Source organism: Chlorocebus sabaeus, chromosome 10, assembly GCF_047675955.1.
Source record: "Chlorocebus sabaeus isolate Y175 chromosome 10, mChlSab1.0.hap1, whole genome shotgun sequence".
Taxonomy (NCBI): Eukaryota; Metazoa; Chordata; class Mammalia; order Primates; family Cercopithecidae; genus Chlorocebus; species Chlorocebus sabaeus.
In genome coordinates, this window is record NC_132913.1 from 88821109 (window position 1) to 88835029 (window position 13921).

General features: G+C 36.4%; 1 protein-coding gene across 5 annotated transcripts in view; it reads right to left on the reverse strand.

The window, feature by feature from the left end:
- Positions 1–1599: 1599 nt before the first annotated feature.
- Positions 1600–13921, reverse strand: part of C2CD6 (C2 calcium dependent domain containing 6) — an 80160-nt gene continuing 67838 nt past the window's right edge. For 4 of the 5 annotated variants that reach the window (XM_073019930.1, XM_073019927.1, XM_073019931.1 and 1 more), the window contains 3 exons: positions 9739–9813; positions 4995–8585; positions 1600–1898 (listed from right to left, as the gene is read on the reverse strand). In XM_073019930.1, the coding sequence (XP_072876031.1) occupies positions 1608–1898; positions 4995–8585; positions 9739–9813 (3957 nt within the window). In that variant the 3' untranslated portion in view covers positions 1600–1607. Of the gene's footprint in view, positions 1899–4212; positions 8586–9738; positions 9814–13921 lie in introns of all 5 variants that reach the window. The other variant, XR_012094266.1, reaches the window with a different exon arrangement.

Consider the following 13921-nt stretch of genomic DNA (forward strand, 5'->3'; position numbering starts at 1 on the left):
CACTTTGGGAGGCCGAGACGGGCGGATCACGAGGTCAGAAGATCGAGACCATCCTGGCTAACACGGTGAAACCCTGTCTCTACTAAAACTACAAAAAAACTAGCCGGGCGAGGTGGCGGGCGCCTGTAGTCCCAGCTACTCGGGAGGCTGAGGCAGGAGAATGGCATGAACCCGGGAGGCGGAGCTTGCAGTGAGCTGAGATCCGGCCACTGCACTCCAGCCTGGGCGACAGAGCGAGACTCCGTCTCAAAAAAAAAAAAAAAAAAAAAAAAAATTACTATCCTGATTATAACACTGAATGATCAGGAATTATGTTTTCCATCAACCAATTCTATTTAAACCCCATAGTCGTTATAACTTCTGGTAGAAAAATAGAAACAAAAATTCTGTAAATCGAGTTTTGCTTTTCAAGAGTGGATCAAAATTCAACAAGATCCAAATACTGTACTTACAAAGAAACAGAACCAATTCTCAGAAGTCTGATTTAAATCCTATGTTGATTTAGCTAGATTATATCTTACTCAGTTTCTACAATTTTATGCAGTTTCCCAAGTATGATGTTACTAAGAGGCCCTTTCACAGTTGTATGAGTAACTTAGAAAGTCACTGCTATGTAAGAGATGCTTCAGGAATTAACTATATTCTTATTTTTATTGTGTAAAAAAATGCAATATCAGATGATGTTAAAATGAATAAAAGTTCAGCTGGGTGTGGTGGCACACACCTATAAATCTCAGTTACTTGACAAGCTGAGGCGGGAGGATCATTTGAGTCCAGAGTTTGAGACCAACCTGGGCAACATAGCTAGAACTCTGTCCCAAAAAAGTTAATAAACAACTATAAGGCCCAGAGAATTGCAAACTGTTGAATCTAGAAATAACTAGAGCTGAAGAGTAAAAGTATATATTCTTTTTTTTGTTTGTTTTCTTGCGAGGGGTGTCACTCTCGCAACTCACTGCAGTCTTGGCCTCCCAGGCTCAGGTGGTTCTCCCACCTCAGCTTCCTCAGTAGCTGGGACCACAGGCGTGCTACCACGCCCAGCTGATTTTTTGTAGAGACAGGGTTTCGTCATGTTGCCCAGGCTGATCTAGAACTCCTGGGCTCAAGCCATCCACTTGCCTTGGCCTCCCAAAGTGCTGGGATTACAGGCGTGAGCCATGGTGCCTGGCCTAAAAGTATATACTCATAACAAAAGGCTGCACACATTGATAACCACAAATCACCTGAAAACTGGGTAGAAAGGGATAATTTACAGTGTAACAAAGGTTGGAGAAGTCAGAGAAAACCAAATTGGAGTGGTATTACATAGCGGAAAAAGTGAAAACTGAGAAATAAAACTTTGTTCATGAATATAAACTGAACACGTATTTCTGGGTCTGTTCCCTAAGCTTCATGAACGAAAACACATTTATATCAAATGTGTTTGTTTTTCATTTTAATCAAAACAAAATGGTTCTAACAAGATGAAATTTGGTTGCTGACTTCTGTCACACAAAAGAAGAGATCTCCAAACCATTTTGTTAATGGAGAAATGATATTCTGACTGCTGGCCTCACATGATTCTAAGTTAAACATGTTTTATAATAACACAAATGAACGAACATTTTTCAATATCCTCTTTTAATTTTTTTTGGCCGCATTTTTTGCATTTCATAATGTGATGTTTTATCATTTATATGAACTAAGCCTGATGAAACCATTCGACGACTTGTAAACTTTCCACTGTAGCTTTCTCGTTGCTTGTTAACCTCCGGAGCAGTATATGGTCTTGCAGAGTGTCTGGCATGATTATGGATATCATCTGAGCTTTTTCCTAAAAGCCTTGATCTTGATTTTACTTTTTTAAGGTGTGTAAATGAGGTCATGTCATGTAAATCCTCAAATTTATCTGAACAATCCTAAATAATAAAATAAAAGATCAGATTGGTAACTTAGGTTTCTTAAAAGTAGGTTTTAAATTTACAAGGACTTCCGACATGGATGGTCAAAAGAAAAAAGAAAAACATACAAGGACTAAAGTTTATAATAGCAACAGTTAAAGACAAAGAATGAAAACATTGGATGTTTCTTAGGCAGTCTCTAAATTCAGACCCTACACCCATGCCTCCCGTTAGATACTGTGCTAGATACCATGCTAGAAACCATGTTTTAAAAAGATCTTACTGTTACAAAGGATCGTTATTTCAAAAGATATTGAAGATAAGAAGCTAGAAACCTGAAAAACTTGAGAGCTGACCTCAGGGGACAGACTCCTAAGCAATGCTGGCCAGATTACTTTGTAATTTCTCTCCACCAAAATCTCTCTCCCCGACCCCAAATATAAATTACGAACTCTTATATTTTACTTTTTATGTCATCCAGAATTTGATCTTTCATCCTTTAATAACCATCTTTAATTTATATACATACAGAGAGAGGGAGAGTGTGTGTGCCACATCGAAGAATATGGTTGTAATGTTTACATTAAAAATAAAAAATTGCATGTGTACTCTGAGTAAACAAGTAAAACATTCAGTAAAATAACTGGAAGGATATATACCATAATAAATGATTCTTTTTCAAATTTTCTATTATAAAAGATTTACAAAAAAGAATGTATAATGAGTCTAAAGATAAATTCTACCTATTTAACATTTTTGCCTGAGTTTGAAGAAGGCAAGAAAACATTCTTCCTCTTCCCTCTTATGTACACAAGACAATTAGGGAAGCCACACTGCGATAATTTATGCTATGTTAGTGAGTAACATAATTTTCCTTCACAGCTGATATAACCCATTACTGGAGTGGCAGTGGAAGGGCATCGAGACCCAGGCCACTGGTCACTTTTCTAGGTGCTCCTACGACTCAATTTCTCTCTCTTTTGTCTTGATTCCTTTGGGAGATTCCTGGATTTTAGAAAATCAGATGAGTAAGTTGTTCTGATCATCTGAAAAATGCCCGCTTACTACTCAATTATCTATTAGAGGAAAGTTTAGGAACAGTTGGTTTAACCAAGAGAAATAAAGATAACTCTATCTCCCTTGCCTCCTCTTAGGATAAGAGTTCTGAGATCCTATATAATCTTATATCATTTAACATAAACGCAATTTCTTACTTTGCTTGAAAAGTTGTATTCAATATTCCATTTGTCTTTAAAAAATCAGAAAATCCTCTTTGAAAACTATGACCCCATCTTCTATCTTTTTTCCAAGTGTGTAGACACGTGTATATATACAAACACTCACCCTCTCAATACTAAATTTCCAAATTTAGATAGAAAAGAAAAATCCAAAATTGAAAGTATAAGCTGGTATTTTTACCCTGCCACTATACAGTTAATATTTAACTGTATAATATATAGCTATATAATATTTACCCTGCTACTATAAAGCAAATAGTTTGCTTTACTGTGGAAAATAAAATCAAAATACTTATGCAGAAATTAGATTTATTTTCTCAAAGGGAGAATTATGCACATCAAAGTATCAATTTAATATGAGTTTTACCTACTCATATTTACTTAGCAGTTTTTCCAATTATGGATCATGCCTGTTATGCATACTACAGGGAAGACCAGTGATTCAGAAAATTAAAAGTCCCTTCCATTCTAGATTTTAAATTTGCTTTAGAATGATTTGTATAAAGTCTAGACGCAGATTTACTTTCCTAATTTTTTTTTAAAATTTTATTTATTTTTTTTTTGGAGACTGCTCTTGCTCTATTGTCCAGGCTGGAGTGCAGTGGCGCCATCTTGGCTCACTGCAACCTCCGCCTCCTGGGTTCAAGCGATTCTCGTGCCTCAGTCTCTCAAGTAGCTGGGATTACAGACATGCACCACAACACCCAGCTAATTTTTGTACTTTTAGTAGAGACGGAGTTTCACCACATTGGCCAGGCTGGTCTCAAACTCCTGGCCTCAAGTGATCCACCTGCCTCAGCCTCCCAAAGTGCTGGCATTATAGGCGTGAGCCACCAAGCCTGGTCTCCTAATCATTTTATGTTAATATTAAAAATATATTTGAATTCTCAAGTTTCTCAGGACATGATATAGCATGGTGGTGAAAAAAGAAAAGACTAGAAGTTACATTCTTGCAATTCATAATCCAATGCATTGTAAATTTTACATATCCCTAATTTTTAGCCAGATAACTGGCACATAGGAGCTTCATATTTGTTTAACCGAAGCAAAGATAATTCGGCTATGTGAAAAAACAAACAAACAAACAAACAAACCTCTAATAGTTGTAGTTAATCTCTATGAAAAGAAAATGTCAGCTGTGTTTCCACAGTATCGGACCACAGTCAATAGTTGTACTAATTTTAGTCAGGGCTAAAATCCAGACAGTTTTCCACAATCAGGACTATGTACTCTGACTCTCAGCTGTGTCAGCTGGGAGAATCTGCCCAGAGGAAGAGGGCACCTTTTTCTAATTCATGTCCCAGATGGTGGGTTGGGAGGAAGGGTTGCCACTGTTTATTTCATAAAAAGGTAGTAGGTGTGTTAACAGTCTCCCTGATTTTGTGATTGCATTTTGAATCAGGTGAGGTGATATTTAAGTTTCAGAGGAATTTTTTGTTTTGTTTTGTTTTGAGATGGAGTCTCGCTCTGTCGCCCAGGCTGGAGTGCAGTGGCGCGATTTCGGCTCACTGCAAGCTCCGCCTCCCGTGTTCACACCATTCTCCTGCCTCAGCCTCCTGAGTAGCTGGGACTACAGGCGCCCGCACCACGCCCGGCTAATTTTTTGTATTTTTAGTAGAAACGGGGTTTCACCATGTTAGCCAGGATGGTCTCGATCTCCTGACCTCGGATTCACCCGCCTCGGCCTCCCAAAGTGCTGGGATTACAGGCGTGAGCCACTGCGCCCGACCTTTCAGAGGAATTTTTAAATTGGTGGTCTGTATGTCTTGGGGGTAATTAAGGTTATACACACAGTTGGATGCAGATACACACACCCTAAATTATTGCCAGAACTTTGTCAAATACAGAAGTAGAAGACTTAGAAAAACATCATTACATGTATAGTAGTTCTTGCAGTCCAGTGAAGCAGCGTCCTTGGAACAGACTTCTTTAGGTGAATTCTTGTGGTGGGCAGTGTGGTTGGCAGTATCCTGACTATCTTGTTAAATGACTTTTTTGGTTTGGCGACACGGTCTCTTTCTTTTCGGACCTTGGGTTTTAGATCTTCTCTCTTAAATAATTCTGGGAAGAGGGATGGTTTCGAGTTTTTCTCATTTTCTACATCTTTATATTGGAATGACTGTATTTCAGGGAACTTGGCACATTTTTCACTGCAAATTTCATCTGGTTTTATATAAAGAGTTTGTATTTCTTTTTTGTATTGTGCAAATGTTACTAAATGTTTTTTATTATTGTTATTATTTCCTTTCAGTCTCTGACAATACTGGTCTTCTAATTTTGATTTTTCCTCAGTCTCTGTATTGAAATGAGTTAAAGTGCTAGTTTGCCAGGAAGGAAAAGTGAGTCTGTTTACGTACTCATCTTCCCTTGGCATTCTGGCATTAGGAATTCTTGGATACGATGTTAATACTGCTTCAGGTTTTTCCTGAACAGTCCATTTATAGATGTTTACATGCTCCTTTCTATCAAGGGACTTCATTTTCTGTGTCCTTTCACACCAAGCTTTTGATTGAGTTATTTTTGATTTACCACCCCAACTATATGGGTCTTGAATCTGTGTTTTATGAACAGAATTTTCTGCTTGAGGAAGCTGCATAAATACATGTTCTTTCCTTAGTTTCTTAAGCAGTATATCTGTAAGTGTTTCTGATGAACTGTTTAATGAACTTGCCTGGGTATTTTTATTGGAAGAAGGTTGTACTTTGATTAAACTTGGTGTTTTAGCTTCTTCTTTAGTGTAATAACTTTTCTGTTCCCTAATTAAAGATGAATTTTCTTTTAAATTCTGTAAGGGGAAATATTTCTTTTCTTTCTCTCGAATCAGTTCTGTTTCTCTAAGTTTATCCTCAGAAACCATTTGTAAAGTGGTTTGTTGAACAATTCTTGAATATTTATTTTGCTTTTCTGAATGCTTCTCCACAAAGTGATGGTCATCTCTAAAAGGTAAATGTGTCTTTATATATTTTAATGGTATAGAACTAGAATTAAGCAAATTTATATGCTGGTTGATCCCTTCTAATTGCCTTTTTGTCATTAGTCCTGATTTTGAAAGTTTTTCTAAAAAAAGACCCTGGAGGTGTTTGCTTAAATCAGCTTTTAGATGTAATAATTCATTTTCTGATAAAGCTATCAGATAGTTTTGTAGAGATTTACTTAAAGGATATTTCATGTTTATTTCAAACCTTCTACCAAAACTCCCCTTTGGAATATCTTGTTCTAGTTCGTGAAAAGAAAGTGAGACACTTTTAGTCCTTAGAGAAGACATATTTGGGTATATAGTCTCAGATTCTGTCTCATTAAATAAACTGCTTTCTGAAATGTTTTTTAGGAAATAGTTTTGGAGAATCTCATTTAAAAAAGACCTTAGCTTTATTTCTAAATGTTTATCTATGAAATGATGATTGAAATTTTTGACAAAAGACATGATTTCTTTCACAGTTTCAGAATATTTCCCCTGAAAACTGTTTGGCCCTTTCCGCTCTACCTTCTCATTCATCAGATACAGATTTCGGTAGATTTTTGGTAAGTCCTCCTTGGTGATATGTCCTGATTCTGAAAGTCTTTCTACAAGGTAATGCTGGATTTGTTTACTTAATTCAGATTTTAAATTTTTTACTTCTGACTCTGAGAGTTCTTCTAGAAACACACGCAACTTTGAACTCAAAATATGTTTTCTGTCTAATTTGTCTACTTTATCAAAATTCTCTTGGATTTCTTTAAGGTGTTCTGTGTCACTTGTAAAAGAAGGTTGAATTAGTCTTTCTAATTCTCTTTCTGGTTGTCCTCTTCTTTCAGATTGACTATATTTGAAAAAAACGTTGAAGATGTTTTTTAAAAAGGATTTTAACATTATTTCATCTGATTCATTAAGTTTATCCATTAATGGGTTAGTTAAACTTTCTAAAGTAGAACTGAGGTCATTTTCGTCTTTACCAAGCCTCTGACCACTTCTTGGCAAATCCAGTTCTTTATTTGCTATTGAATAATAACTTGAATCTTGTGGGAACATATTTTGGTCTTCCTGTATAAATTCAACTCTACTAACAGAAGTAGTGTCTTCGGGAATGATGGGTATATTCTGCTCAGAAAGAGGTTCTGTCTCGCTTCTGATTTCTGAATAATACTCTTGGGAATCCTTCAGCTTTCCTTTAGGAGAAGTGATCCCCGTACCCAGCAAAGAACTCTTACGGCGTTCTTTATCTAATTCTATCACTTTGATTATCCCAGATTCTAAAAGCGTATCTATAGGAAATGCTTGTATTATCTGGCTTATAGCAGATCTGGGCTGTGGCAATTCTATTTTATCAGCATTATCTTCATGAAGTAGAATATGTGATGACAAACTTCTCTTCCAAGGTGTAGGTACTTGATTTTCCAAGTTCATTGGTGTTTCACTTGGCTCTTTCACTTCTATCTCCAATTCTGAGAATATTGGTGCAGTGAATATTTGCCTTATAATGTAGTCATGTACAGTGCCACTTGAACCTGATTTGGAGTTAGGTACTTCACTTATTAAATGTTTCTTTTTGATACTACTCTTTTTTTTAATTGGAAAATCTCTCTCATCAGCTTCGAAGTGTGTTTTAGAGACATGTTCTTCTACCTCCGGAGATTGTCCTGGTCCACCTTCTGAAAAGGAATCTGCAGGAATATTTTTAATTATCTGACCCTGTTCTGAAAGTGAATATTCAGGAATATTTTTAATTACTTGACCACCTTCTGAAAGTGAATCTGCAGGAATATTTTCAGTTATTTGACTACCTTCTGAAAATAAATCCACAGGAATATTTTTAATTATTTGACTTAAAATAGTCTTTGAATTTAAAATGTCTTTTTCTGAAAGCCAGTTGTTTAAATCTTGTTTTTTTCCCAATACGTTGTCTTCCATACTACTTGATGATTTATCATGAATGCTTATAAGTAGAGAACTACTTTCCTCTCTTGCTTCACTGTTCATACTAACTTCTGGTTTAGAAAATAATTTGTCTGAAAGGTCTTGCAGATTTTTACTTAAAACTGACTTGAGTATCATTGATTGTTTTAAATATTCTATCTGGGGGGTAAAATTTAAAGACTTTGAGAGGGGACATGTATTTGCATGTACATTTCCAGCCCTTGATGATTCTCCTTTGAAACTTGGTAAAGATACATTTGGTAGATTTTCTTTTAAATTATTCTTTGCATCTACACCCTTTATCGTATTGATAGTAGGGTCAGGGGCTAACTTATTCTCAGTTTCTGACGTCTTTGTTGTGAAGATATTAGGGTCATGGGCCCAGGTTTTATTAGCAGGTCCTGCAGTTTTTGATTGTGCTGGATAAGGAGGATCCTGGTCTTCGTGCTCTATAACCTCTGCACCTAAAATGTTTCTACGTTTGTATATATCTTGATCTTTTCTTTTATTGACTGACATTTTGTTTATATTCCTTAGAAAAGGATCAAAACCGTTCTTGTTGACTTTCTGAAACTGCAATGTTAAAAAAAAAAAAAAAAAGGTAAGACATTTGGTAGCAATGATTTTGAATTTATTATACATTTTCTAGTTAATTTTCTTTGAGCAATCTGTCAATGTATCTATTCACTCTCCTACCCTCCACAAAGGGAGAAAATCAACTTTAATTATTTTAAAATATTTGAAATTGAAATAAAATATTTTAATGGAAAAATTTCAAATTCTTAATTCTGATGCTATTTTGTGTCCAAGTGCTTTTTGCTACTTGGAATATTTTTAATACTTAAAAAGCCATCCATAAATAGTTTATTGTTAAGAACTTAATTTCTAGTGTTAGCTTCATTTCCTTAGACAGTGGCTAACATCAGGATCCAAGTCTCAGCTACCTAAATATTTGCTACATTCATAGCAATGTAGGAAATATTTTTTTTTTAAATTCAAGCAAGTAGTGAAAAGTACTGAAATGAAACTCACGAAAAGTATCAAATATTCTCTGAAAACTGACTTGGGGGCATATATCATCTGCCTTTAAGTCTGAGAGTTTCAACAATGATAATGAGCTCCACCCAGTCCTTAACATGTCACAGTTTAATCTTGCTTTTTGATGCATACTGTATAATGCCCCAGAAATGGATAAGGGAGAACCATATAGAAAACTCAGGATTACAGTAAAATTTCAGTGTAATATTCATAAGCAGCTTTTTAGCTCTGGGATCAGGCTCTTCTGTCATTGAAACAGCCTTCAGAATAAAAATTCTTATTGAAACTCTTTTTTCATACTTCTGTGTTATCTAACTAAAAGAAAGCAAAATGTGAAAGAATCAGCCTACGATTTGTCTTATTTTATTTAAACTTAGTAGTTCAAAATTATTTTTAATGGATGCAACTTATTATAACTGGTTTTCAAATTCTAGTGGATACCCAGATGACAAATTAAGAATCCCCTTAGTTTTTTTTATTTTTTTGTTTTCTTTTTTGAGAAATACAAATTCCCAGGTTCTGTTTCTAGGTTGAGATTCATTAGGTCAGAAATGGACCTGGGAATGTGTATTTTTTACAATAGCCAGGTGTTTCTAATGAGTAGCTTTTTAGAACTATTGAATTAAAGTATTGAAGAAACCTAGTAATTAAGTATAATGATATTGGGATAGAATAATTCAGGACTCACCTGAAATTTTGGTTTGAATTCTATATATTCTGGTCTGAAAGATGGTGAATTATATTCTTTTGGTGAAAAAGCCACCTTATAAAAAAAGAAGTTCTAATTTTAGATTACTTGTAAGAGTATCAAGATTATTTTATTCTTGCAATAGTTATTAGAGGTATAAAATTTTTAAACCTAAATATTTTTATCATAACTATACTTGCCAATTATGAAAGAAATCTGTATATATATAATATTATATGAAATATAATTATGTGAAATATTAGCTTCGTTGGTATTATAATAGTCACCCTATTAAATTTGTAAACTCAAAATAATGCACAGCAACTTCAAGCAGAAACAAAAGTAAAAATAAAATAGAATTGTCAGAAGAAATGTAATCTGATTTGTATTGAATTTGTAAACTCAAAATAATGCACAGCAACTTCAAGTAGAAACAAAAGTAAAAATAAAATAGAATTGTCAGAAGAAATGTAACCTGATTTTTAAAAGGCTGTGAGATACCTTTAGACAATACATGGCAGCTCATAGTATATTGAGATAGCATTTTATTTATTTATTTATTTATTATTATTTTGAGACAGTCTTGCTCTGTTGCCCAGGCCAGAGTGCAGTGGTGTGATCTTGGCTCACTGCAACCTCTGCCTCCTGGGTTTAAGTGATTCTTGTGCCTCAGCCACCTGAGTAGCTGGGATTACAGGCATGTGCCAGCACATCTGGCTAATTTTTATATTTTTTGTAGAGACAGGGTTTTGCCATGTTGGCCAGGCTGGTCTCGAACTCCTGACCTCAAGTGATCCATCTTCCTTGGCCTCCCAAAGTGCTGGGATTACAGGCATGAGCCACCGCGCCCAGCCATAGATAGCATTTTCAGTGATTATCAACCTGTCACTGTTAAATGAAGAAGTAAAACTCCCTAAAGAAATACTTGAGTATTAAATCAAGATGTATGAGAACCATTACAGGATCACAAAACCATTGAATTTTTAGAAATGGAAGTGTTTTGGAGATAATCCAGTTCTAGTTCTTATTTTACACAGAATCTGAAGCTGAAGTTTCTTGTCCCAAGTTACCCAGATGATTAGTAGCTTAAATCCTAGGTGTCCAAAGTTTTCATTGGGTACTCAGTTCCTCACACAATCCTGATAGCAGTGAGGGAGAATGAGTGGCTTTAGAAGCATCAGAATGTGCATCCACACTGCCAGCTCATACAGAGAGAAAACGTGACACATCTCTTTACAGAACACTTGGTACTTCAAATGACTCTCCTATACATTATCTCCTTTAGTCTGTAGAGGCTTCACTATGGACTAAATTAAGTAAAATAACAATTCAATGAGTAACATTTTTATTAGAGATACTTTTAGGTTGTTTTAAGGTTTAATTAACATTAAGCAGTTAATAAATGACCCTATTCTTAAAGCCTCAGTGGCTTCCCACTCATTGTCCTCACACACCAACTCTGTATTGTCTCTGCAAGTTTCTCAATATTTGCCAGTATGGTTCCTCTCCTCCAGCCAAATGTGTCTAACTCTGAATTCTTGACATACATCTTGTACTTCCATACCTATTCTTTTGTTCCTTTTGTTTTTCTTTGCTTAAATTTCTCCCAAATCTCTCTTAAACACAGTTGACATTATAACATTTGAAAGTTTATTGCTTTAAATGAATTTAATAGAAAAATCTAAAAAAGACACATGTATGATAAACAAGTGAAAGAACAAGTAGTAGAAAAATATAATTTCATTTTTGTAACAAACAAAGCAAACCAAAAATCCCCCCTACTACAAGCATGGACAAATGTGTGAATGGATTCAAAATGCTTACATTGTTTTCTCATGGGAGTAGCCCTGGAGGAGAGGAAGGAGGATGCTATTAACGTTTACTCTGTTTAACTGGGCATTATTGATTAGATGAACATATAATACTTTCATAAATAAAAAGCTTCAGTAAAGTAACATTGGGGGAATGCTCTAGGTATGCATGTTAGGGAGCTAGGAAGAGACAATTTAACAAATCAATACAGGAGCTTCAAGATGGCAGACTGAACATGTGAGTCTACTCTCCTATCTCCCAAGGTGCCAGTACATTAACAGAAAATATTATTTCACAAAGAAAGAACCATGGCAATACTGGAAATCAGTAAGGTGAGCTACCAGGATCTTGAACTTTGAGAAAATTCAGAAAATATGAGAGTAGATATAATTGACTTAATGGAAAACCCCAATCAGAAAAACCATAACCTTAAACAATAGTTATTAGAGATGTAAAATCAGGGGGGCCTGAGAAGCAATACATTCCAAGTCAGTGTATTAATCAGGGTTCTCCAGAGGGACAGAACCAACAGGATATATGTATATATAAAAGGGAGATTATGAGGGAGAATAGCGCACATGATTACACAGCGAATTCCTGCGATAGGCTATCTGCAAGCTGGAGAAAGAGAGAAGCCAGTAGTGGCTCAGTCCAAGTTCGAAAGCCTCAAAACCAGGGAAGCCAACAGTGCAACCCTCAGTCTGTAGCTGAGGCCTGAAAGCCCCCTGGAGACCGCTACTGCAAGTCCCAGGGTCCAAAGGCCGAAAAACCTGGAGTCTGATGTCCCAGGGCAGGAGAAGAGGAACCAAAGCATCTGGCAAGGGAAGAGGGAGTGAGCCAGAAGACTCAGCAAGCAAGCTCATCCCTCTTCCTCTGTCTGCTTTGTTCTAGCTGAGCTGGCAGCAACTGGACAGTGCCCACCCACATTGAGGGTGGGTTTTCCTCTCCCAGTCCACCGCCTCAAATGTCAGTCTCCTCTGGCAACACCCTCACAGACACACCCAGAAACAATACTTTTCCAGCCCTCTAGTCATCTCTCAATCCAGTTAAGTTGACACCTAATATTAACCATCACGCTCAGCATACACAAAGAAAATCAGATCACGGGAACGTCCATAGTTATTAAAGAGCTGCATTTGGAACAGCTAGACCTCTTGGACCCTTCGTTATCACCCCTTTCTTTCTCTATGCACACAGATCAAACACTGCTGGCCACACTCTTTCCCCAGTCACTCTCCCAAACATCAAAAAACTGTTCTCTAAGGATAATATGGCATATTCCTATGCAGAGATATAAGTTTTGGGCCTTGACAGGGAAGCAGAGTAAGGACTGCTGAGACTCACACTTCCAAATTAGAAAACTAAAAGGGGATTTGAAAAAAAGGGAGTTCCATCCAGGAAACACACTGGTTCTTTGGAAATGTAGAGAACTCAGTGATCCTACCTACCGTCTTCCATCCCTACACACCCTCCAGGGAAGCCTGCCCAGCACATGGACAGAGCATACCTATACAATCAACATACCCTTCCATTTATAAACATAAAACGAAGTTTACCATGTATATGAGAAAAATTGATATATGTAAGTGAAGAATCAATAAGAACAAATGGAACTAACTCCAACGTAAATAGAAATATTTCTGAGGAATGTAGGAGGAGGGTGATCCTTGGAAAAGATTCTAAATAGCTCAGAGATATTCAAGAGAATATTGAGTTCCCTTTAGCTGTATGATGATTATCTCAAATTTAATGTATATAAAATACAATTTTAGATTAGGCACCACACTCCCAAAAAAGAAAACCCTTAGGCTTTCTGTTTTTCCTCTTCTCAGTTGATGATGCTTCTATCTCTGGAATTGTTAGGCCAGAAACCTAAGAGTTTGTATTCCTCTCCTTCTCCTTTCCATAACGAATCCCGCATTAAGTCCTGTGGCTGCTGCCTTCAAAGCAGATCAAGTATGACCAGGCACGGTGGCTCACACCTGTAATCCCAGCACTGTGGGAGGCTGAGGCAGGCGGATCACCTGAGTCCTGGAGTTTGAGATCAGCCTGAGCAACATGGAAAAACCTTGTCTCTACAAAAACTACAAAAAATTAGCCAGATGTGGTGGTGTAGCTTATGGTCCCAGTTACTCAGGAGGCTGAGGTGGGGGATCACTTGAGCCCGGGAGTGGGAGGTTGCAGTGAGGTATGATCATACCACTACACTCCAGCCTGGGCAACAGAGTGAGACCCTGTCTAAAAAAAATTATATACATATAATTTATATATTAATATATATTGGATATATATATTATATATATAATTATGTGCATATATATCCAATCACCTTTTCCCATCAACCCCCCTACTACTATAGAACAAGCCACCA